We start from the raw sequence: 25,631 nt of genomic DNA, 5'->3' as shown, positions 1-25,631 counted from the left end.
TGCAGTGGGCAGGCCCAGTTCCTCCCCAGACTGATGAGCTCCCGTCTGGAAAGCCCAAGGCCCACTGCAGGTGATGAAGTCGGGTCACTCTTCAGAAGGACAGACCAGTCTGCACCCCAGTCGGTTCCCTGGAGGGAACCAACTCCGCAGCTGCCCAGGCTGCTGCTCTCCACCCGCCCACTGGCGTACAGGGCCTCCATTCCCACTCTTGCCCTTCTCCCTCCCAACTCAAGAACCACGCAGAGCAGGGACAATCGGATAGTGCCATTTATTACCCAGCACCCCTCCTGCCGCCGTGTCCAGACAAGGGAACAGACCGAACCCCAGCTCCGCAGGGACGCGGGGACCAGGGGCTAGTCCCGCTCCAGCACTCCTCCCGGCCCAAACCCGGGGAGGGGAGGAAGGACAAGGGCCAAGAAAAACAACAGGACCCGCAGGGCAGAATCAAAATAACGGCAGGATGCAGTCAGGAGGCGGGTGTGATTAAAAGAAAACTCTAAAGGGAAAAGGACCCTCTTGCCCTTCCCCGCGCGTGGCCCTTCTGACCTGGAAGGCTCCTCACAAGCGCCCGGGGGCAGCCGGGCAAGGGAAAGAGGGGCGGGGCACCGGTCCTCCAGTGGCGGTCTCCGGTGTCCCTCTGTCTCCAGTTCTCACGCACGGTCCCTCCCGGGCTCGCGGAGAACCAGAGGGGCGGGCCAGGCCGGGGCAGGGTGCAGGGCGGGGGCGGGAGGGCCCTAGCACCCCGGGCCGCCCGTGGCTCCACGCGAACCGCAGGGGCGGAGACGGGGAGAGGAGACCCCGCAGCCGGTGGCGCCCCTCTGTCCGCCTCTCTCTGGTCTCCGGGTCCTGTGCCAGCGTCCCCGCCAAGCCCGAGGGGCCCTGCCCCCCCGGGCCTCCGCCCCTACCGGCCCTCCCCGCCACGGCACTCGCTGCAGCGCCCGCCAGCAGCCTCCTCGTCGTCGTCGTCGCCGTCCTCCCCGCCCGCCCGGTAGTAGCTCTGTCCGCAGCGGCTGCAGACCGACGGCGCGCCCACGGCGTGCACCTTCTTGTGTCTGCGCAGCGCTGCGCCCTGCACGAAGCCTTCGCCGCACTCCACGCAGATGTGCGCGGGCTCCTCGCCCCCCGCCGCCCCGAGCCCATCCCCGTGCTGGGCGCGCTGGTGGGCCATAAGCCCCGCCCCGTGCCCGAAGCCCTTCCCGCACTCCACGCACACATACGGCTTGGGGGCTGGGGCACGCCGCGAGCGGGGCCCCGGCGCTTTGGCCCCCGCACCCGCCATGGCTGCAGCCGCCGCGGCCCCCTCGCCCGGCGCGCCCACCACGATGATGCCCTCGCCGTCGCCCACCGGGATGGCGATCTCGCCGTCCGCCGCCGCCGCCTCCTCAGGCGCCTTGGCCCGGCGCACGCTGGCCGCCAGCACCTTGGCCGCCACGCCAGGGCCCGACAGCTCGGGGTGCAGCCGTAGGTGGCGCGCCAGGCTCTTGGGCTGGCTGAAGCCGCGGCCGCAGCGCGGGCACACGAAGGGCTTGAGGCCGCTGTGCGAGCGCCGGTGCTTGGCCAGGCTCTTGCTCTGCGTGAAGCTGCGGCCGCAATCGGGGCAGGCGTAGGGCTTCTCGCCTGTATGGATGCGCTGGTGCTGCATGAGGTTGGAGCTCCAGCTGAAGCGCTTGCCGCACTCGGAGCAGGCGTATGGCTTCTCGCCCGTGTGGATGCGCCGGTGCTGCACCAGGTGCGAGCTCTGCGAGAAGGTCTTGCCGCAGTCGGCGCAGGCGTTGGGCCGCTCACCCGTGTGCGTGCGCTGGTGCCGCGTCAGCTTGGACCAGTGGCTGAAGCTCTTGCCGCACTCGTTACAGATGTAGGGCGCCGGTGGCCGCGGCCGGGGCGGGGGGCCAGCCGGGGGCGCGGACTGGGGCGGGGACAGCTTGGTCGGGGGCCAGCTGGGGACGTCATCGTCATCCATGATGAGGATGTCCACTATAAGGCAAGAGGGTGGGAGGGGAGTCAGAGAAGCCCCGGCTCGACACAGGGCCCGTCGGGGAGCGAAGGTGGAGAGCGAGGGTCAGGAGCGAGGGCCGGGGCTTCTGCCGGCTGTGCCACCTGCCGCGGAGCATGTGCAAAGCCTCGCAGCTCACTCACCTGCACGCCTTCTCGGGGTGCCCTGTGGCACAGGAGGGCAGCTAGGCCGGGTCACCTCGAAACCCACTGCACAAACCTGGCTCTCGGCAGATGCCCCGTCTCTCCACCCCCTCGCCCACCCTATTTTCCTCAGAGCATGGCTCGCTCCCCGGCATTTCACTGCACATTCATGTCTTCCATTATCCACCCTCAAGACTTTTCCTTCCCAGCTGCCTCCCCCACACCGGGAACAAGGCGTGGAACACTGCAGCGACTCCAGAAGTGGCTGGGAAATAAACTGTCCACAGGGATTCAACAAGGATGGAAGCCTAGGCAATGATACCTAAAGCCCAAAGTGCCAGGCAGGGACAAGGAGAGTCCAGGGAGAGCGCCACTGGCAGGGGGAGGGTGCCCAGACCCTGGCCCAGGAGCAAAGGCAAGCCCGGGAGTGAGGGCATCACACCTGGGCTCCAGGAAGACTATCCTGGTACAGGCGAAGAGGAAGGAGGAACAGGGCTGGTTCATGGGATCACAGGCTAGCACGAGATCCCACCTGCCCTGGCACCTGGGAATGTGGCCCCCACATACCAGAGCCCCTGTCTGACCCATGCAGTCGACAGAGGAGCCTGGGGCCCTGGTCTGGCCGGCTGTGTGGTGAGGACTCAAATCCTGTCCGACGTCTGCACCACACATGGCTTTGAGCAATGTCCCAGGGAAAGTGAAAGCCGGATCTCACAGCTCAGAGACTGACCCCCGTGCACCTGCAGCAAGGGCTCTCGCTTGCAAGTGGGGCCCGGGCCTCAGCCGGGACTCCTCCACGAGTGCGCCCACAGCTTCCCTTCCAAGCATGCATCAGAAACACTGCTTCCCCGCTCCCTCCCTCCCAGACCCTGGGCTCCTCATGGCAGCCAGTCAGTCACACACCAGGCACAGGCTGGGCCCAGAGCAATCACACATGGACCTGGGGTAACACACACCCATGCAAAGAGGCGCCACGATGTGCCGAGGTAGGCACTACCTCACCAGCTTCAAAGTGTCTACATCAGGTAAGGGCGGCACCACAGAGCTCAGGTCTTTACAGCACAAAATCGACCTGGAAAGCCTCGCTCCAGTCCCCCCACTTCTGCCCACTGCATGGGGTTCAGGGGGTGCCTCAGACCCCCTCCCTGCTGCCGGAGAGCAGCTGGGCCCAAAGGCAAGACCCTGCCCTTGCTCCAGGGCCATATGACAGCCCCAATGCCTCGTTCCTTGGCGCTCGGCACTAAGGGCCGAGAGCTGCTCGGTGGCAGGGGCAGCTGAAGGCTTCCCACACAGGCTCCCCGTCCCCAAGGTCGGCTGCACGTGGCCATGGCAGTGTCCACACTCGCTTCACCATGGGGTCTAGTTTCCGAGATAATGAACTGGTTCTCTATCATTCTCCAGCCTCCCCTTTCTGAGCATCGGGAAGAATGCTTGCATTTACACGGATTTGGGGGGGGGGGGGGTCTCCAAGAAGCATAGCGTCCTTCAGGCAGGATCCTGGTGGGCCCTGGCAGCTTCCCTGCTCCCCAGCCCCGTGGGACACTCCTGGCGCAACCCCATGTCCTGTCTGCACCAGCAATCGCTGTTTCTCCAGAAGGCCCTGTTTCATCTGATGCAAAAGTACTTCCAGACTCACAGCTGGGAGCGGTCACTGCTTTTTTTTTTTTACAGAAAAATTCCGCTGAATTCATTCACACTGACTTCTTCCCAGACAAATCTGGACCTACAGGTTTTTCTTGAGTCTTTTCGCGGTGATGTCTGCATCCCCCTTCAAAAGGGAGAAGAGAATGCGAACAGCCTGTAATTATTCATTTGCTGACCCCAAGGTAGCGCTGAGATAACCACCTTAATACCACCGATGACAATTTCTTGAAAACAAAAACACAGCTTTGTGTGCGCTACTCCTGACCTAACAAACCTCCCACAGCTCTCCTGAGACCCAACCCTGCTCACTGCCTGCCTCTCTCCAGCCAGCAGCAATTCAGCTCGCCCTTGGAAGGGCCCAGGACGACTGCAGCTCCTGCTGTGCCCTTCCAACCTGTAGGTCAGTTTTGATGAGACCCCTGGCTCGCCTTTCCTTCTCCTGTGAATCAGAAATGTGGCCCCACTGTCTTCTGGCATAAAGCCCTGCCCCTAAATGCCCCCAAGATTTCCTTCTTTCCTCACCATCCAGTCACTCTGAAAGAACACGGCTTGTTCGTTTTGGTGACGTTCTTGGGATGTGTGATTTGCTCTTTCAAGACCTAACTTTTAAAATTCAGAAAGGTCCATTGGCTTGTTGTGTTCACTGTTTACTCTTTCTTTACTTTGGATTTCTGCAAGGACCTCCCCATCCACACGCTGGGGTTCTGACCTTTTTTTAACTCCATTTTAACCTTTCTTCATTTCTTTTTGATTTTTAAACATCCCTTTTTACCTCCAACTTTTCTCAAGGAGTATGTTCTTTGAATTCCCTCTTGAGTTTTCTCCTTCAGTTTTCTGAAGGAATCAGACGCCTTCTGAAACAACTCTGCTCCTGTTTTCCGCTGAGCCCCGCACCCTTGCTTCTGAGCTGTTCCGAGTATGCGCTTCTCCCATGGGCTCTCACCTCTCTGACCCCCTATCTGGGGAGATGTTACCTGCTCCTTTTCTCTTTTATTCTGACAGCTCCAGGGTTGGGAGCACTTGTGTTAAGCTTAGTTTGTTCCTGTTGTTTGTTTCTGTGTGGAAGGGTTACCCGACTCCCAAGCGGTGAGGTTCCCCTACTCTGGGGGGACAAGGTTCCCCAACTCCCAAGGGGCGAGGTTCTCCGAGCTCCCTCCTCTGATGTTCTCACGTCGTAGCTGACAGTATGGGACACTGCTGCAGGTTCCTGGCTCTGCAGTCCCCATTTTCATCTGTACCTCCTCCTTCCTTCCCCCCTTTGGTCAAAGACAGGGTCCCACTTGGTCTTGAGTTCTCTCCCGAAAGGTTTTGCTGAGTGGGTCCTGCTGTGGGCAGAACGTTCTCCCTGACTGGCAGCAGAGCCCATGGGTGGGCCCCAGGTCACGCCAGCCCCAGACCTTCCTGTGGCTCTGCTCCCAGTCTGGACAGAACAAGTCCAATCTCAACTGCTGGCCTCAGGGGGACCACCTCCCAAGCTTTCCAGGGAGTCCCGGACGGAGGGCTACCTGGGGCTCCTCCTTGCTCTCCTTCCCTCCAGCACAGTGCCAACACCAGGCAGGCCTGTGGCCATTGGTCTGTCCCCAACCAACTGTATTTTGGGGTCACAAAGGCACCCACATACCTAAGGTGTGCTGTTATTAGCGTGGCCCAAGGGATCTGGGTTCTGCCACGTGGCTTTTCTGGGGAGGTTTGGGGGGGGTTAAGGGCTGCCATCATCCCGGGCTGGACAGAGCATTCCTGGTGAGCCCTCCGGAATGACTAAGGCGCACTGGGACCATGAGAGCCAGAACTCAGCAGAGGGAGGTCAGAACCCTGTCCCCCACTACGGGACTGCCAGGACACCAGCGCACTTCTTCCGTGTTGGGGGAAGCTCCTGCCTCAGAATCACAGTGTCATTTCTATTTACGCAGTCATTTTGGACTGCTGCCCATTCCGAATACCTGCAGCCAAACCCCCAGGACAGGCCTGCATGGCTCTCCCACCCCAGCGCCGCACGGCCCCAGGCCTCTGACCACTCGCACCTGGACGGCCACACCGGGCTGTCAAAGGGGCCCAGGCAGCAGGTGAGGAAGGGCTGCCCTCCCCAGGGGATAGTGCAGCAGATGCCCGCTGTCCGCCCCACCAGCTGCCCCCACCCCAGCTGTCTAGTCCCCCCACCCCCCACTCTGGGCAGGTGGCCCGGCCTCTCCACTCCAGCACTCTGGCTGGCAAAGCCAGCGGCTGGAGAGGAGCACGGGATGGACAGGCCGTGCTTCTAAAGCAGCAGCCAGAGTGAACAACAGCGTCCACGTCCACTCAGTCTGCACACCACTCCCCAAAACACCCAAATCCAGGGATGAAAATGAGAAAATTCTTGGGGTTTCACAAATGCCCTGGGCAGGTACATGTTATATGGAAAGGAGACCCCTGGGCTCTTTTCAGTCTCGTGTGCACGGAGCGGCGGGAGAGGCACCACCTAGGTGACCGGGTGTCTGCCCCCCCGCAGCTGCAGGCTTCCAATGGGGTCACAGCCCAGCAGCAGGGGTCAGCTCAGGGAGGAGCAGGCCAGCAGGCGACCCACACAGAACATGGTGGCAGGAGACGCGAACACAGCACCGGGCGGCCGACAGGGAGGACTGATCCCAGACTTGCTGCCACCGCACGTGAACACACATGGGGCTAGGCCGAGGGCACGTGCAGAATGACTCAGGCCTTGACGACAGTCGGAAGATAGGCCGTGGGCCCCCCTCTGCCACATGTCTCAAGATGCCTCCTTGTCACGGGGGGAGTCACCCAAGGCACCTGAGGCGGGAAGACACCAGGTGGAGAGGCTCCGACTTGCGGGGACAGAGTGAGCTGGAACGACCTTAAGACAACAGGCCTTCTGGGGCCTGCCAAGACCCCCGCCCCCCCCGCCCCCCACCCGGCATCCAAGGGGCCCTGAGACCAAGCCTTCCCTAGGGAAGGGGCCTCAGGCCCACAACTGCCCCCAGCTACTGAGGGGCCGGCAGCCTGCAGACCGAGACACGCTGGCTTGGGGCTCGGGGCTCCTGAGCTCCCAAGGAATGCCGTTCTCCCTGGGGTGACAATGCTCAGTGCCTCTTTCTCACCGGAAAATCCCAAGCACAAGGCTGAGCTGGGATACGGCAGGCATACCGAATGTGAAGTCACCTCCTCCACCATGCGTCCCCGACGCGGCCAGTCAGGACCCACGCAGGGCTGCTGGGAAGAGAGGCCAGGGAGCCCCTCAGCATCTTTGGCAGGGGCCCCTGGGGATGCGAGAGCTAGAGCTGAGGGACCGATGCAGGAGTGTGGGGCTGCCCGGCACAGCACACACAAGACCACCCAGAGCCTTCACCCAGCCTGGAACCAGCCTACTGTCCCGGTCCGCTCCGCACCCTTCCGGTTAGAACCGTGACCAGGACGGCTCTCGTCTCATCTCGCTGCCGCACCCCATGCCTCAGTCTGCCCCCAGGGCCTTGGCCCCACAGTCCCCCGCAACTCCATCCAGCCAGGGGCCTGCACCTCCTGCAGCGGACAGCCCCTTCCTAGGTGAAGCCTTCCTGCCCACAACGAGATGAGCCCTCTGGCGAGGGAGTCTCCAAGGCAGTCCCTTCAGTAACCACCCCCAGCCTGTGGGCCCCACGGGGGAGGGACCTCAGCCTCAGGCACACTGTCCCCAGCCCCTCCCCTGCAAAAGCGAGGACACAGGGCACAGCTTGCCTCCACCCTGTGGACTCCAGGCAAGGTGAGCAACTCAGGGTGTGGGATCACTCCCAGCAAGCCAGGACACTGCGCCACCTCAAGAAGCTCAGGCTGAGGGGGCGCCTGGGTGGCTCAGTGGGTTAAGGCCTCTGCCTTTGCCTCAGGTCATGATCCCAGGGTCCTGGGATCGAGCACTACATTGGGCTCTCTCTGTGGGGAGCCTGCTTCCTCCTCTCTCTGTGTCTGCCTCACCTCAAGAAGCTCAGGCTGAGGGGGCGCCTGGGTGGCTCAGTGGGTTAAGGCCTATGTCTTCGCCTCAGGTCATGATCCCAGGGTCCTGGGATCGAGCCCTACATTGGGCTCTCTCTGTGGGGAGCCTGCTTCCTCCTCTCTCTGTGTCTGCCTCTCTGCCTACTTGTGATCTTTGTCTATCAAATAAATAAAATCTGTAAAAAAAAAAAAAAGCAGCTCAGGCTGGGGGCTACAGATAAGGGTAGACGCACAGACTGGTTGGAGGCCACCGCAGGGTGGCAATCCAGGTGCCAGGTGGTGGTGGCAGTGGCAGCTGGGACTGGGAGGGCTCCGTGGCCACATCCAGAATGTACATGTAGTGGATCCTCAATAGGCCAGAAGTCAGATCAGAAGGGCCCAGGGAGCTCCCAGGGTTGGCCAGGCCATGAGGCTGCAACTCGGGGCTCTAACAGCACCTTCCACCTGCCCCCTTCAGACCTGGGCAGGGGAGGAGCCCCCCCCCCCCGCCTTCTCCCAGCTCTACCCCACCCTGCAGGTCAGACCCACCGCGGGCGTCAGGCCTGGGTCTCAGGGCAGGAGTCTGGCCCAGTCACCCCACAAGAGGCCCCAGACCCAGGTGGGCAGGACTCCCCAGGGCAGGCCCACAACCATGGGACGCACAGCCACTTAGAAGCATCCAGGCTCAAGGCCCAGGAGCTAAGCATGGGGGTCACGGTGGCTGGCCCTGCAGCAGGGCACGCTGGAGCGGGGCGGCCAACAGGTTCCCGTGGGGGAGAACAGGCTTCGGATGGCCGCACGGGGGGGAGCAGAGAACCCACCAGACGTTGTGCAGGTCTCGTAAGGAGCACAAGCTAATCAGAGGATTAAACCTGACTTACTCCAAGGCAGAAGTTTGGAGAAAACTGGGGTTGTGACTCAGACTGGGTGTTTCGCTGGGTGAAGTAAGCACTTTGGAGCTGTGGTTTCATGTTTGCTCTTAAAGAGCCCGCACCTGCTCGAGGACCTATGGGTGCAAAGACAGGATCTGGGATGTTCTTTAAAATCTCCAGGGGGAGAAAAGGGCACAAATGGAGAAATGAGACTGGCCAGGACGTTGGTAACCCTGAAGCTGAGTGCAAACAGAGTCATGTGCGTGAGCTCCAATGCCCCCGTAACACGCGGGCTTTTAAAGTAATTCCGAAAGGGCTAGAAGGCCAAGGACGTGTGTCAGGGGAGGCAGGAGAAGCAGGCCCAGACAGGCACAGCGAGGAAGGACAGGCATGGTCCTCCCCACGGAGGGCTGCTGGGTCAAAGTGAGCACGGAGACCCCGACTCTGCTTCCTCCTTGATAGCCAAGGCCACCAGGACCTGCCTACAGGGAGTTTCTCTTTATGCTCCTCTGGGTGATCTTATGATAACCCGTAGGGGGAGGCCCAGAGGCTTTAAAAACCCTACCCCCGACCACGGTCCAGGCCCCGTGGCCCATGTCGCAGATGACTGTGGGATGCTGGCACCAGGGCCGAGACCCAGTGCCCGTTGTGAATGTAAAGTCCTACCAGCACGTGGCCGCGTCCACTCACTTCTGTACTGGCTGCCTTCCCGCTGCAAGGGGCCCGGGCTCTGCAAAGCCAAAAATCTCTCCCCTCTGGCCTCTGTGTAAAAAACACACCTGCTGACGCCACGCCGGCATAACGGCCAGCACGAAAACACACCGACAGCAGCATGAAAGCCAAGCCCATGCTTTATTTCTCGGATGCCCTACAGGAAAACCCCTGGAAACCAGAAAGCAGAGTCTCAGCAAGCAAACCCCAGGCCCCGAGTGCTCAGAGATGAGTTTTATTCAACCCAAATAATGCTTTATTAAACACAACAGGATACCAATATTGAAAAAGTGGAAGATTTCCCCTAAAAACCCAGATACTCAGCTTTTCCCCCCAAACACATCACGCCCTCCTCTGTGGTCCTGTCACCCCAGCCCCACAATGCCCACCCTCCGTCTATAGCTTCTCGCTTGAGAGACCTGCAGACAACCTAGAAACAGGGCAGAGGGGCCAGGACACCGGGGAGCAAGGAGGCTGGGCCACGAGGGTGGAGAGGACGGGCAGAAGGAGAGAAGCGGTCCCCAAGGGTGCCTGTGACCCTCTGGAGGAAGGAGGCATCACTCCTGAGCCACAGGAGCAGGGGGAGAAGGAAGCCCGGGTCCAGGAGGGGTACTGAGAACTGCCCAAGGCCACCTCACCTGGGTTCTCGTGACTGGCCATCTGCTGGTCCTCGGAATCCAGCGGCCCCGGAGACCAAGCCTCTTCCCGCAGCTCCATGTCTGGGTCCCTGGAAGAATGGGAGGAGACAGAAGGGCAGAGATCAGAGGATGCCAGAGTAGGAAAGCAGGCGCCACGTCGGCTCCAATCCGCGCTTGAGCTCCAAGCACCCACCTCGGCCCGGGCAGGCAGACAGCACACGCAGCTGGTACCTGAGGGACAATGGAAAAATGGCCCTCATCTCCCCCCTGCGCAGGGGACCAACCCAAGGCCACGCACCATCGGGGGGAGGAGGAAGCCTGGCACTGCAGCCACCCAGCCAGGCATGTGTCCTGGCTCCACCATCCACAAGCTGGAGCCTGGGGAGACCAGCTCCCTGCCTCAGCCTCCCTCCCCGCCACCGCCCTGCACCAGGACCGCCACCAACATGCCGACACGTCTCACGCGCCTGAGGTTGAAACAAGACGGAGCCCGAAATGGCGAAGCCGACATGGGCACCTGACTGCTCTAGGGGTTCATGCACTCAGGTCTCCCAGAAAGACTGTATGGGGGTCCTGTTGGAAGGCGCGAGCCTCTGGCCATCTACACTCAGAGGGGCGGCCAGACAATGCTGACCTCGGGGGAGGGAGTGGCGGCCTCCGTCTCTGAGGACTTGCCAGATCTGGAGGTTTTGGGAAACGGGATGCCGTATCACTGGGTGTCCTGCGCCTTCTCTCACTCAGTATAACGTTCGCAGGACTTGTCCGAATGTCCTTTTCACGGCTGGACGAGACTCCACCGTACGGATGGACCACATTCCATATCGTCTGTCCACTGGCCGATGCGGACAGCGTCTGGCTGTTCCACCTCAGGGCTGAGGAGCAAAGCCGCTGGAGACGTCTGAGCGCACGTACCATGTGGACGTGTCTTCATCTCTCCACTGCCCACCCCACACAGCAGGCCTTGCCAAGGAGAAATCGCTCCCCTCCTTCTTTAGTGGCCTCGAGGGTCAGGTTCTCACCGCTCACCACCACCAGGGGCAATGGCGCCATGTGGCAGGGCCTGATTCCCAGGGCAGACAACCTAGGCCCCTCTGCTGGGCGAGGAGCTGGCCGGCAGCACCCGGAGGCCAGGGCAGGCCCCCAGCTCCAGGTGGTCTCGCCATCCTGCACTGCAGCAGGCCTGGCACTTAGGGGTACCTGTCCCTTGCTGTGGCGCCACTCCCCGGCAGGAAGCCTGCAGGCAGGCAGGACTTCCACTCAGAGGTCAAACGGCATCCCACACACCATGGATGGGGACCTGGTCCCCGAAGCTGAGTGCATGCAGCTCAGGGCAAACCCCGCCCCCCACACACAGGGACCTCTCCGCAGGGGTGCGGCTGCACACGAGCACCCGCCAACAGCAACCATCTGCCCCTAGCACACTATACCAGACCCACTTCTCTTGAATCCCCCACTGACAGGGGGCTCACCACCATACAGGCACCAAAAGGAACCCATTCCACTACCAGCGGGCACAAGCCTGTCCCCTCAGTAACCTCCGCTGATCTCTGAGAGAAGCTCTGAGAAGCCACCTGTCCAGTTCATAGACACTCGCAGGCATCTCCCAGGTCCAGGCCCAGTTCTATGTGGGTTAGATGCCATTACCACATTCGGTCCTACCCGAGCCCTCTGAGAGGGCCACGCTGCCGCCCAGCACGCAGAGGAGGAAGCTGAGCCACAAGTGACCGAGACCTGGAGGCAGAGAGCCCGTGGAGAACCGTGAACCTGGGCTGTCCGGGCCAGGTCCTCACCAGACAAGTGCTCACTCACACAGCGGCATCCCACCTGTCTCCCATGAGCCAAACCTGGACTCCGGGGTCCAATTTTCCGGCCACTGGCCTCAGCTCTGTGCCACCCTGCACTGCCGTGCTGTCAACGACTCCCTTCCCCACGTCACAGCAGAGGACGTGAGGTCACAGTGAGGTCATCGCTGAGCAGGGACAGGATGCCAACGGTGCCACTGCAGACTCCTTGGTCCCAACTGCTCTGCCGTCCTGAAACCCAGCCAACCGTCAACAAGGATTGAGAAGAGCACGGGACACAGGCAAAGACAAAGGCAAGCCCATCTCGGGGGCCAGGAGCCACGCTGGGGACCCTGAGCAGGGGCTGGCAAGTGGCTGCCTCGGAGGCGCTACTGAAATGTGGACAGAAGGCAGGTGCCTGGCAGGAGGCCAGCAAGGGGTCCCTGGTCAGAACCCTCAGGCAAGGGCAAGGCCTCTTCACCACCGGCCCTGCCACTGACGAAAGGGAGCCACCACGCGGTCGGGCCAGGTCGGGGAGGAAACACACACAGGGGGTGCCCTGCTCAGGTTCTGGCTCCACGCAGCATCACAGCGCCCACCACGACACGGGACAGCTGCCCGAGGACCACAGGACCCCCTCCCCGCAGGGCCCTCATCAGACGGGATCTTCCCGTCAGCCTCATGGGAGAGAAGGCGGGAGCATCAGCAGTTCTGTGGGCGCTGGCGTCTTTCTGCCCCCCTGTCCCCATCACTCCCACCCTGGAGGTGCAGGGTCTCCCCATGGGACAACGTCCTGGTGAGCAGGCCACAGCCCCAGCCACATAAGAGGGCCCTGCCAGTGAGGAACAAGGATCTGAACATGAAAGGCAATTTCACCCAGTGAAGTTCCGAGAAGATATGCACTGAGGGGAGGGGCTGGGAGGGGAGGGATGGGCCGCTGCACCAGGAGGTTGGAGGAGGATCTCCCAGGAGGAGGAGCCCCAGGAGCGGCCCTGTAGGAGGAGCAGGGAGGAGGGATGCAGGGACAGCACGTGCAAAAGCCCTGAGGAGAGGCTAGAGACACAGGAGTGGGAGGGCTCTCTTGCAGGGCTTCCGAGGCCACACAGAGCACTGAGGAGTGGGTGAAATGTGCGGACCCCTCTGAGGTCGGTGTCATTATGACCCGTGCTTCACAGACGAGGACACTGGGGCTCACAGACGTAGGGGCCCGGGTGCTGGAGGTTGCCGGCAGCAGCAGCAAACAGCATCTGGATGGCGGCAGCAGCGACAGCAGGCAGCTGGGATGCGCTGGCACAGCACCGGGCTTGGAGCCACGGGACAGTCGCCACACAGCTGTGGAGCCGCACGTGGGCGCTGGGGGCCCCTGACCAGGCAACCCCCTGCTTCAGAAGCTGATCTGAGGGGAAACCCAGACCTCAGAAAATGCTTCTTGCAGACAAAAAATAGTTCCTCACAGCCAGATTTAGAGCAGGGAAAAACTGGAGAGAACCCGTCAGCGCCACATGGGACAAAGCCCGAGAAAAATCCCAAAGATGCCACAGTCTCGGGAGCAGCGGCTGCCAGCCGTCTGCTGCCAGCAGCAAGAGTGCTTGTCCCTCTTTGCTTCTCAAGTTCATCTCAACTTTTTAATTCTTTAGAACGAGTGATTACTTCTGTAATAGGGGAAAAGACAAGACAGCTCTTTTCTGGAAGGCCGGGGGGCTGTGCATCGCGACAGGAAAAATCACTGGGTGTGGAGGGGGCAATGCGGGGATGCCACTGCCCGGCCGTCAGGTCACACAGGGTGACCGTGACAGTGAGGCCGCACAAACCCCTGCACACTGCCCCTGGGTGTGCAGGTTGGGGCAGCGGTCTGACAGCTCCTCCCGCAATAAACAGACCTACTTTGGGAGCCGGCAACTCCACTCCCAGGTGCACACCTGAGACGTAAACCCACATTCCCGGCAGTGCTATTCCCATGCAAACACCATGGGGGTGGGGGAAGCCAGTCTCCAAGGGCCACGGAGAGAGGATTCCACAGCCATCCAGGACAGACCCGGGGGCAGCTGGGTGCTGGGGGTGGGAGTGGGGCGGGACCCTCTGTAATGGGTCAGCTGTTTCAGTCGGAGCAATGAGAATAACCCAGGAGCCAGATGGTGGTGACAGTTGCACAATACCGTGAATGCATCAGAAACCACTAACTTGTACGCGTGAAAAGGGAGGACTGCACAACATGCAAATTAGATCTCAATTAAAAAGTAAAGACTTTAGGTTCCTGGGTGGCTCAGGCAGTTAAGCATCTGCCTTCAACTCAGGTCATGATCCCAGGGTCTTGGGATCGAGTCCCGCATCAGGCTCCCTGCTTGGCGGGGAGCCTGCTTCTCCCTCTGCTTCTCTCTCTCTCAGGAATAAATAAATAAAAATCTTTAGGAAAAAAAAGTAAACAGACTTTAAAAAATTGTATGGGGCTGTCTGATTACAAGGCCACAGTGAAAATGAGATAAGAAAGGAGCACCTCTCTACTTGTTAGACGAAACACCCCCATTCACGGACCACTTGACAGAGCCAGCTATATCTTTGAGGAAAACAAGGGGCGCCTGGGCAGCTCAGTCATTAAGTGTCCAACTTTAGCTCAGGTCACGATCTCAGGGTCCTAAGATCGAGCCCCATATTGGGCTGCTTTTCCCTCTGCCCAGTCCCACCTCATGTCCCACCCACCAATAAATAAAGCCTTTAAAAAAAAAAAAGAAAGAAAGAAAGAAAAAGAAAAACAAGTTTAAAATGAAAGACACAGTGAGCACTCACAGGGCTGTGGGCCGGCAGGGCTGAGGCAGTGGGCCAGGCTGCCTGCCCCTCTGCCCTTCTGCCCCCCTGCGTGTATGCAGACTAGACTCACTTGCCCAGCGGGTGCCCCGTGCTTCCTCTGAACGAGCAGCACGTAAGTCACTGAAAGCAGGGACTTCCCAGACCCGAGTCTCCACCTCAGGCCCGCTTCCTGCAGCGACAAGGCCTCAGCCTTTGCTCCGTCCCCTCCCTGTCTCCCTGATGCCCGCCACCCCCTACCCCCGCCCCACTGCAGGATTGCAGCGCAGGGACTGGTCTCCACCGGGGACATTCACCCAGAACAAGCCACCCTTCTTCCTGAAACTAGGAGATGGAAGCCACCCAGCACAGGGCCCTCCCTGTCCTTCCCTCCAGACTCCAGAGAAAGGAGCCCGGACACACAGACCTTTTCTCTGCCTGTGGGCCAGGGGCCGTGGTCTCTTCCCCACAGCCTCCACCCCTCGGCCCCCCAACCCCGTGCAGAAGCACGTCTGTGGGTCCCATGTCTGTGGAAATACAATCCGTGGGCTTTTGTCCTGCTAATCTGTTTCAGTCAGTCCTGGCCAGAAACCCTAAGAGGCAGAGGAAAGTCTCCCCTCCCCTCTCTGGGGGACACACTGGAGCCCAGAGGGCTGTAAGCTGCCTGTGAGCTGCCCCTGCCAGGACGGACTTTCCCTGCGTGTTTACACAGTCCCGCTTTAGAAGATGTCTAAGTAGCTACACGAGGTCCTCCGTTTTGCCTCTTGGCCTATAAGGCCCCAAATGTTTACCTTCCGGCCCATTACAGAAAATGTTTGCTGACCCTGACGCAAGCAAATAAGGGCTGCCAAGACGTTAGGGGACACATCCCAGGCCAAACAGGAAAGGCCTGGACGTGCTGTGCCTCCAACGGGAGGGAGAGAGGGGCAGAAGGCAGGCCAGGTGGCTGCGGGGGCCACAGGAGGGACACCCGTCTGAGGCGGCTGGAGCTCGGGGGTCCCCATCTTGAAATCCCAGTAAGGCTACCTTGCGTCTGTGTTTTGTGCACAAAGTGTGATGGGACAAGGGAGCACGCCCCAGGGGCTTCCCCACTGCTCCCCACAAGACCCAGCAAGTACCCCCCGGGGGCCAGGAAAGGGTCAGGACAGCGCCCGAGCCAGGGACTAACCAGGGGTCCTACTGAAAAGTTGGGAAAGGTGTTCACTACACCTTACCCAGGTCCCTTCCTCTCCCACTCAGTCATTCATCACTCAAAAAGCTGCTGAGGCCGGTGGGCTGACCCTGGGCCTGTGGGTCCCATACCAGGATCTCAGGGTCATGGGGGAAGGGCTCTAGCCTCCTCCCCTCCACAGCACTGTACGCGAAGAGAAGCACTGGGGCGTGACCGTGTCTGGCAACCAGGAGGCCCCCAGCCTGCTCTGGATGAAGGCTGACTATGCAATCTGACACCTTCGGAACCCCTGCCTTGCCCATCTTTCCTCCAGCTCCCCAGTTTCTGCCCCACTCTCTGTGACTTTGCCCAGCTCCGACCTCCACTCTCCAAGATGGAGGGCCTGCCCCAAACCACCCCAGCCCACCCCAGCCAGGCCTTTGAGCGATCCAATTAACACAGGGGCTGACAGAGGCCGGCGGCTATTAAGCTTGAGACAAATTATTGTTATTATTGTTGTTATTAGATCCCGCCCACCTCCTCTGGATGCCAGCCCACCAATTAGCCCCTCTCTTTCTTCCGCTGCCAATCTCCCCGCCTCCCCTCCCCCCCGTGCCAGCAACCAGACACCTGCAGAGCAAGGGCCCCTCCAGCACCTATGCCCCAGGCCCTTCCCTTCCCTTCCCTTTCCCGGGACACACACACACCCATCCTCCACCCACACCCCGTCCTCCCCTCCCCTTCTCCCTCAGAGCTGAGCTGCGACTTCTACCTCCTCCTACCTTCCACCCATCTGCGACCTCCCCCTGCCCAGCCTCTTGGTCACCAAATCCAGTGGCTCTTTAACCCCTGTGCTGGCAGGGGGCAGAGTCCAGCACTCTCTCCCTTCCCCGTCCACCCTCCCCCGCCTCCCCATGCCTACCCCCTTCCAACGCCCCTTTCAAGTTCGCCCCCCCATATCACAGACCACTCATCCTCTTAAGTCACTCAATTCAAACAGTCCAGGTAAAGATGGGAGCAGGCTCTGCACAGACACTTCTCAGAAGAGAACATGAAGAGCTGATAGGCGCTAACAAGAGGACTTCCTCCACCAACAGAGAAACAGACCTCAACCACAGGAGGCCCCAGGAAAACACAAAACACCCAGTGCTAGCAAGTCTGTGGAGAAACTGGAACCTCCGGCGTTGCTGGCAGGGATGTGAAATGGGGGACCAGAGGGTGGAGCACAGAAGGACCACGGGGTCCAGCAGCTCCACTCATGGCCGCAAACCCAAGACAAACAGAAACACTCTCACGCAGAAATCCACACACACACGTTCAGAGGCATAAATCACGATCACCAAAACCTGGAGACGACACAACCGCCCAACAGCAGGTGAACCCCGACCACTGGAGAGAACGCTGTTCCGTCACACAGGGGTGAGGCACTGACATGCGACACAGCACAAGCCCTGAATACATCTCACGGTGTGAGGGGCCAGACACAGAGACCGCGTCACGCATGAAAAACAGCAAACCCGCAGAGACAGGATAGAGATGAGTGACTCCCGAGGGCAGGGGAAGGGGAGCCAGTACAGTCTCCCTCTGCGATGACAGTGTTCTGTGGGGATGGGGGCACCTACTCCCAAGGGGGGGGTCATGTGCTAGGAGACTCACGCCTCCATGAGCTGCTGGGGTTCACATCCCTGCCCCACCTGAACCCCGTGCTGCACCTGCCCAAATCCAAACCCAGCCCCCCAGCCCCCCAGCCCCACTGCCCACCTTCCCACCTGCAGCCAGTCCTCAAGCTGCCCTGAGTCCTCTCCCCTCCCAAGGGCCACCCCCGCCCCAACCCCGCCCCGCATCCCAGGACTGAGTTTCCTTCCTCCCCAGCCCACACAGCCACCTGGAACCATCCACCCAGCCCACGCGACTCACTGAGGGGAAGCAGCCTGGCTGGCCCTGGCGTCCTTGACTGGCTGGGGGCCACTCAGACCGCAGACCCTCTTCAGCCTGGGTGGTGACACTCCACAGCCCCACTGGCGGTGCAGGCAGACCCCTACGCTCTCCTCTCCAGCTCCCACCCACTTCCCTTTTCTGTGGGTGGCTTCACCCTTAGCCTCAGGCCCAAATACCCGTCCATTCCCTCCTCTACCTCCCACCCAGGCCACCTCCCACACCCATAGCTGATGCTGCTAGGCTCCCACCTGTTCTTCCAATTCAGCAACACCATCAGAACCATAAGTACTTTTTTGGGGGGCAGACGGGGGCCTCTGTCAACTTTCCCCATTTCCTCTACAATGACAGTCTGCTCAGACTTCTTCCATCTTCCCAGAGTCGGCTGGTAGGCCGTACTTCCCCAGAACGCAATCTGTGCCTTGTTCGGATTTCCCAGCACACCGAAAGAGCTGACCAAAGCAGTCTCTTCTGATCCTGCTCCCTTGCCCCCCAACCCCACTTTCTTCCTCTTTTCACTGACCGGCTGCCTCGCGGTAAGCCTACCTCATGGCTTGCTCTCTCCCATCTCACCCAGCCACACAGGCCTCACCCTTGCCGCTGTCCCCATATCCTCAGGGGCACCAGCCGGCCCCCCCTCCAACACTGTGTGCCCCTCCCGGGGGTGCAGGCAGGCGGCAAACTCCAGAGGCCCTGGTCCCCATTCCCCGCTATCTCCAAGATAAACCAGTATCGAGAATTCCTAGAGCCTCCTTGTACAGTTATGCGGGCAGGTGCGGCAGGAGCCCGGAGGCCACCTGCCACTGTCCAGGAACACCCAGCATCCAGGTCTTCAGACACGTCAGTCAATGCTCCTCATTCCTTAGTCTGGACAAGTAACTGAAAACTGCTTAAACAAACAAAAATATTCTCTAGGGGGAAAAAAGGATGGAACCACGCCTACAGGCCACATTCTGTCTGTCACCCCTCAATCAGGCCGGACCCCCATTCTTGGGGGGGGTGTTTACGTCCTTCCACTTTGCCCATTCTCTCCAGTGAAAGTAGCACCTCCCCCAGAAAACCTTCCCAGACTTCTCCCTTCCCTCAGCTCAAGTGTCCTCTCTTTTCAAAGCACAGACTACATGTCAGACCCTCATACCCACTGCAATGGGTTTACAGTCCCGAGCCCATAACCACCGTCAGAGAGGAGAGAACAAGCTCTCCGGGCAGGCTGCCAACTCAGCCCTGCCACCCCGCAGCCATGTGACCTTGGACAAGGTGCTCTGGCCTCTGTGCCTCCTGACCCTCCTGGCCCCGCATCCAGATCAGAGGTAACGTGTGTGAAGCCCTCAGCCAGAAGCCAGGTGCCCAGGATGTGCCTGGCAACCCCTGACAAGAAACTGTTAAAGCTGGGGTTCACACAAGTTCACCAAGTAGAGGCACCAGACTCCAGCCAGGTCGGCCAGCCGCCAAGGTCATCGTTCCTTTCCTCCTCACCCTCAGGATCCTGGCACTGGCTCCCTCAACCGCCATCATTATAGTCGCGGCCTGTGGCCCCAGGTGGCCGGCGGGAGCAGCTCAGGGCCCCTGGCCACCCATCCAGACTCCTGTGGCTGGCTGCTCGATGGTCGTGAGGCCACAGCTCTCCATGCTACTACAACAAAGCCACTGATGCCACCAGCGTGAGTCATCCCCGAAATGAAAGGCTGGAGCTTAGGGTGCCCTGAACCAGCCAGTGACCCTTCATGCAACGCACTCCCTGCTACCCGATGATGGGACACTGAAAAGGCCTTGAGGATAGCCTCCATCTCCCCCAGACCCCAGCGGTGGCTGAAAGAAAGAAGTCATCAGAGTCCGTGGCATTACAGTGAAGGGCCGAGCTCTGGAATCATGTGCAGGCCAGTGCTCCCGGTGCAACCATGGGGCCCGGGGCTCCATCCCACGCCCCTGAACTGGGGGCAACCAACCCCATCCCAAGACCTCAGAGAGCTTGGGACAGCGAGGACCAGACACAGGACCAGGCGCCTGCCGAGTGCTCAGGAAGCAAGTGCCGTTAAATTTAATCTGTCACCAAGAGGCCAAAGCCGCAGCTGGCTCCTGGAGGCCCCAGTACACGTGAGGCTTTGGGCAGCATGGAGGGCAAGCAAGCAAGGTCTGGAGGCTGACATGCGTCTGAGCACAGGTGCCCGGGGAGCTGTGTCCCCAGCACTGACTACTGCTGCCCTCACTGCAGCCACAGGCCAGAGTGGTGAGTCCAGAGCTCACCATCACCTTCCCCCAAGCCCCAGGGTCCTCTTAGCCAATCCCTCCCTGTCTTTCAAGGCACAAGATACACCACCTCCCACGGGGACAAGCTTCCCTCTGGGCACCTACAGTTCTGGGAAGGGATGTTCTGGGAAATCCCCCAGCCCTCTCCCTGGTCCTCTGTATATGTGTCCCCGACAGGCCTCCAAGCTGCTGCAGACAGGAACTGCCACCCAGTGTCACCCAGCTCTGGGTCTGGCACAGGGGATCCTCAAGAAACGTGCACCGAGGGACCCTTCTCTCCCACCCCATAGTAGAGCACTGTGCCAGGACCACTGTGCCCATGGACCCAGCACAGGACCAGCCTTATCCAGAAAATGCTGGACTGTGCTCTCTACCACAGGGAATGTGGAAAGAGGAAAGTGACAGGTCCATGGTCACCATGCTGGAAGAGACAGGAGGCAAGGCCTGGCCTACGAGGAATGCTTGGCTCCAGAGCCTTTCTCACATAGCTTCCGCTCAGCTCTCTGGAGGGGACATGCATTAACAGCTTCCCTACCAAGTCAAAGCTATTACCACCATTCCTCTTCATCCAGGCAGAAACTGAGATGTGAGAGTCATTTACGCTGTAAGGTCACAAAGCACCAGGTATGGAGCTGGGATCTGAACTCGGTTCTGTCTGACCCCAGCACTTCTAAGGCCACACGGTTGCTCATGGGTCAGGCATGCTGATAAGCCCTTGGGGTTCTCCCATTCCTCAGCTCAGCGGGTGTGCGGGTGGGGGTTAGATCTGGAAAACCTCCAGGGGAAAAAGCTAAGACAAGAGAGAACAACGTGGGGATCTGATCCCAATGCTCTCAGGGCTGAGGCAGGACCACAAGGAACCGCAGCAAAAGCAGGCAGATGGATGCCACCTGCATTTAGCCCAAGAGGCTTACGTCTTAGGGGATAAGCGGGGATCAACAGCGACCGTGCTTCCCCAGAGCAGAGGCCGGCTGACTCCCAACTGTGTTCTCAGCACTGCCCAATACAGCCAGGCAGCAGGCAGCCACACAACAAGTGACCTCTTCCTGAACGCCTCTGGACGGGGCTCTGCCGGGAGACCTTCCCACAATTGCTCTGGGGGAGGAGGTACTCCGTGTCCAGGTCCCCGTCTCTGCCCGTCCGCTCCGGGACCTTGTTCTTGACCCTGTCCCGGTGCCCAGCATGGGGCCGGGCACTGGGAGAGCCTCTGGGTCACTTTTCCGTCGTGGGACGCCACCATCCTGTGGCTGCCCAACCCCCGTCTCCACGAACTGGGGTGTCCCTTCTTGAGGTCGGGTTTGGGAGTGGTGGGCGAGATCAAGCAGCACAGCTTGGCGCCCGGGAGCCCTCGGGGTGGCCTTGGGGCCCGGCCCCCGTCCGCCCCGGTCCAGCGGGCCACGCGGTGCCTGACCTTGGCCCAGTCATTTCCCCTCCGGCGCACGCGCTTCCTGCCTGCCGCCCGCGCCGGGGCGAATGAATGAGCCTCCCGCGGGGACCCAGGCCGTAATCACCGGCGGATCAAAGGCCTCACGCAGCCCGCCCGCGGCGGCAGCGGAACCCGGGCTTCTCGGGAAGCGAGAAGGAGCGGCAAAGGAGGGGGAACAAGCCGGGGACCCAGACATGCCCCCCGGACCGCCGTTTCCGGTCAGGCCTGGCCGGCCCGCGCGTCCCCTTCCCCCACCGGGGCCTCAACTTCCCCCGGGAATCACCACCACTTCCGGCCACGACCTGCCGGGGAGCCTGCGGCGTCCCCACCCCCGAGCCCCCGGCCCGATCCCCGGCGCTGCGCAGGCGCGCTCCCTCCCCAGCGCGGCCCCGGCGCGCACGCGCGCTCCCCGCGGCTCCGCCAGGCGCGCCCTCGCCCGCCCGCGTCACCGGCCGCGCGCCCACTCACGCCCCCCCAGCACGCGCACGCGCACTCGCCCGCCCAGTCGCGCTCGCCCGCCCAGTCGCGCTCGCCCGCCCGCCCCCCGCCCGCAGTGGGGCTCCCAGAGGCGCGCGCCCACCCCGGCCCCGGGTTCACGCCCCCACTGTCTCCGCGCCCTCCCCTCACCTCCTCGGTCCCGGGGCCGCCGCGCCGCACTCCTCCTCGCTCCTCCCTCGCGGATGGTGGCAGCGGCGGCAGCGGCGACTCAGACCCTGGGGTCAGGGGGACGGGCGCCCAGGCCGGAAGTGACCTTCCCGGCCGCTTCCGCCCGCGCTGCTCCCCCTCCTTTCCCACCCCCCCCCCGCCGGCCTCCACCCCGTCCTCGCCGCTCTAGGAAGGCGAGCCCGGAGACCCCCTAGCCGCCACCCCCCTCAGCTCTATGGTGCGGAGCGGGCGCCCCTGGGAGCCACTTCCGGACGGTCTAGGACAAGGGTCCTCCGTTCCCGCTCTATGGCGCCGCGCGCCGAGGGGCTCCGGGCCCCGCCCCCTTCCAGGACAGGAGGCGCGAGCCCGGCCCGTTAGGCGGAGACTTCCGGGTGTCTCGGGAGGTTCCCCCCACCCCGAGCCCGGCGATCGCCGCTCGCGCCTGCGCGGTCGGCGCCCCGCGCGAGCCTGGGACGGAAAGGTGTGGGGGAGAGTGGCGTCGAGGGCCTCTCATGCCACCCCGGGTCCTCCGGTCGTCTCTATCATCGTAACCCCTTCCGTGCCGGGGTTCGTGGCGGGTGCGGCGTCCGCTCGCAGGGACAGCTCCGGGGCACAGCCCTGACGAGCCCTGCCCGGTCCCGGGCTGAACTTCTAGGACGGGGATCCTCCTGGCCCCGAGGCAAGCCCCACAAGTGCCCTCGCTTCCTGCACCTGCCGCCTGCCACTCCGAGCGGCCAGCCTCTTCCTTCCCCGGTCCACTTTCCTCTGGGTCGGAGACGGGAGCTGGGCTCTGGTTTCGTCTGGGAAGGTCCCCGGGGCTCGGAGCCACCCCTGGAGCTGCCAGAGCTCCAGGGCCAGAGCAAGCCTTGCCTGTCTCTTAGCCTCAGTGCCCTCCTTTTTCACATTGGGCGCCTGCGAGGGCTTTGCATGCTTTAGGTCCCATTAATAACCTGTTCCCACTTTGCAGATAACAAGGGACACCGAGCTCAGGCACCTGCCGAAAGCCACACGCCCGGAATGCAAAGCCTGGGCTCCAGAAGTGCTTACACATACCGCCTCCCGTAGTAGACCACTGGCCCCAGCGGCGGGGGCCTCGCCTGCTTCCCTAATGGGAGGCCAGCACTTAGGAACCCCCCCACCGACTATTGGCTCTCATTTCGGGGTCCTCACACAAAGTCGCTACTTTAATATAACTGTTTACACCACTGTGTCCTCATAGGCTAAGCCCCTCTGGCTCTCATTTAAGGATGACTTACCAGGGTTACTGTAACCCTTTTATGATCGTCCTCATGGAAACAGTCATATCTGTTTCGACCTTCTGTCTGATTGAAACCATCCATACTTCTTTTAATTTCGTTACGAAATTAAAAGAAACAGTCACCATGCTTGGGAGTCAGGAGGATGGGGACGTCCGAATCCCTTGTTGAATGACACCTCTCACAGACTCAATTTAGTGAAATAATCTGTGCAAGTGTGCTCAGCCCAGGACCTGCCTCATAGCCAAGTCTCGGTGAAAATGGTAGTGATCAGTAAGACTTACTAGTGTTGTTACTTCCGCTCTGTCCACTGTCTGGGTCACGTCTCAGTCTGCATCAATAGTAAGGTGTGCATTGTTGATCTAATAACATCCCTTCAGAAAAAAAATACTGTACTAAATGTATACATAAAAGGTCAGATATGACTGTCTCATCTTCAGAAGTACCACAAAAGTAAATTTTTAAAAACTAATTACTATTATTTTATTTATTTATTTATTTATTATTTTATTTTATTATTATTATTTACATCATGAGAGCTGAGACACATCTGTGTCCTCTGACTCAGATCATTCAGTGTGTGTCTGCAGTGGCCAGATGAGGGCCAAGCGGGGGGGCACAGCTTCCTCCCTCTCCCCTTTCCACCTTCCCAGTTGGCCAGACTGGCGAGACCTGGAGCAGCTATCTTGGACAGAAGCTGTGTGTTGAGGATGGTGGAGTAGTAAGCTAGGAGGTTCTAGACAGACACTTGTTGGAGTAGTGAAAAACAGGTTCTGTGCCTCCGTGAGCAAAACGACCTTCTGTCTGATTGAAACCATCGATACTTCTGAGTCTCTCTTAAGACTGCCCAACTGGGACGCCTGGGTGGCTCAGTTGGTTAAGCAGCTGCCTTCAGCTCAGGTCATGATCCCAGCCTCCTGGGATCGAGTCCCACATTGGGCTCCTTGCTCAGCAGGGAGCCTGCTTCTCCCTCTGCCTCTGCCTGTCACTCTATCTGCCTGTGCTCACTCTCTCTGTCAAATAAATAAATAAAATCTTAAAAAAAAAAAGACTGCCCAACCAGTAACAGGATATGTCCAAAGCATAGGATGGGGATGAAGTAGCAATGGGTGAGTGGTCAGAGAAACCTGCCCTTCCCTTCCAAAGTATAGAGCCACCCCTGGAGTGCGTCTTCCCTTCCAGGGACTGCAGGTACCAGTCTTGGCATCTGAGTGTGGCCTCATGATCATACTTGTCACTAAGATGGGGGCAGGCAGAGGGACACAGACCATTTCCAAGCCTCGGCTCTGAAAAACAAGCATGCTTGCTCCATGCCTTCTTCCCTGGATACAGAAAATACCCAGGTCCTAGGGCATGGTAGAGCCCAGAAAAGATGGGGTCCCTCCACAACCATCTCTCCCAGTGCCCAATGCTCACCCAACATTGTTAAATCATCAAGAAGTAAGCATCTAATTTGTACATGCATGTTTATAGCAGCATGAATCGCAAAAGATGGAAACAAGTGGCTGTTGAGGCATAAGAAAATGTGGTTCATATGTTATCCAGCCTTAAAAAGGAAGGAAACTGCGACACACAGTGCAGTCTGGTTGAACCTTGAGGGTGTGATGCGAAGTGAAAGAAGACAGAAAGACAAAGGCTATATGATTCCACGAGGTGCCTAGAGGAGTCAAGTTCATAGAGAAGGGGTGATTTCCAGGGTCTTGGAGCAAGGTGGGAGGGAGGGTTTCACAAGTCTGGAGATTGAGTTTTGCAAGATGCAAAGACTTCTGGAGACAGATTGTGATGATTGCACAACAATGTGAACTAAAAGGTGGTTAAAACAGTAAATTTTGGGGCGCCTGGTTGGCTCAGTAGGTTAAAGCCTCTGCCTTCGGCTCAGGTCATGATCCCAGGGTCCTGGGATGGAGCCCGCATCGGGCTCTCTACTCAGAGGGGAGCCTGCTTCCTCCTCTCTCTCTGCCTGCCTCTCTGCCTACTTGTGATCTCTGTCTATCAAATAAATAAATAAAATCTTAAGAAAAAATACCCTTTATCTATTAAAAAAAACAGTAAATTTTATGCTCTATCTATTTTATCACACTTAAAAATTTTCTAAGTAAGAAAGTGAATAATATGACATGCCATGATATTGCATATCGCTGATATATAATGTATATTGGTGGTCTGAATGTTTATGTCCCTCAGAACTCGTGGTGAGATGTAACCTCCCAAAGTGATACCACATATCAATATTAGGATATTAAGAGATGGGGACCTTTGGGAGGTGATTAGGTCACAAGGACGGAGCCCTCATGAACAGGATTGATTCCCTTATAAAAGGGACTCCAGAGAAATCTCTAGCCTTTCCACCAGTGAGGGTGTAGGGAGAGGCCAACTCTGAGCCTGGAAAGGGCCTCCACCAGAAGGTGATATTGCTGGCACCTTGATCTTGGACTTCCCAGCCTCCAGAACTATGAGCAATACATTTCTGATGTTC

The 25,631-nt window shown here is 59.8% G+C and overlaps 1 protein-coding gene across 1 annotated transcript; it reads right to left on the bottom strand.

Moving 5' to 3' along the window:
* Positions 1-249: 249 nt before the first annotated feature.
* ZNF787 (zinc finger protein 787) lies at positions 250-22,045 on the bottom strand. Its single transcript, XM_059152429.1, has 3 exons — positions 21,882-22,045; positions 9,935-10,023; positions 250-1,974 (listed from the first exon to the last, which is right to left on the bottom strand). The coding sequence occupies exons 2-3, from the start codon at positions 10,011-10,013 to the stop codon at positions 902-904; spliced, it is 1,152 nt and encodes a 383-aa protein (XP_059008412.1). The 5' UTR covers positions 10,014-10,023; positions 21,882-22,045; the 3' UTR covers positions 250-901.
* Between the last annotated feature and the right edge of the window lie 3,586 nt (positions 22,046-25,631).

The sequence above is a fragment of the Mustela lutreola genome, chromosome 16, assembly GCF_030435805.1.
Source record: "Mustela lutreola isolate mMusLut2 chromosome 16, mMusLut2.pri, whole genome shotgun sequence".
NCBI classification, from domain to species: domain Eukaryota; kingdom Metazoa; phylum Chordata; class Mammalia; order Carnivora; family Mustelidae; genus Mustela; species Mustela lutreola.
Note: the sequence above shows the minus strand (reverse complement) of the source record. Positions and strands in the feature narration are given on the sequence as shown.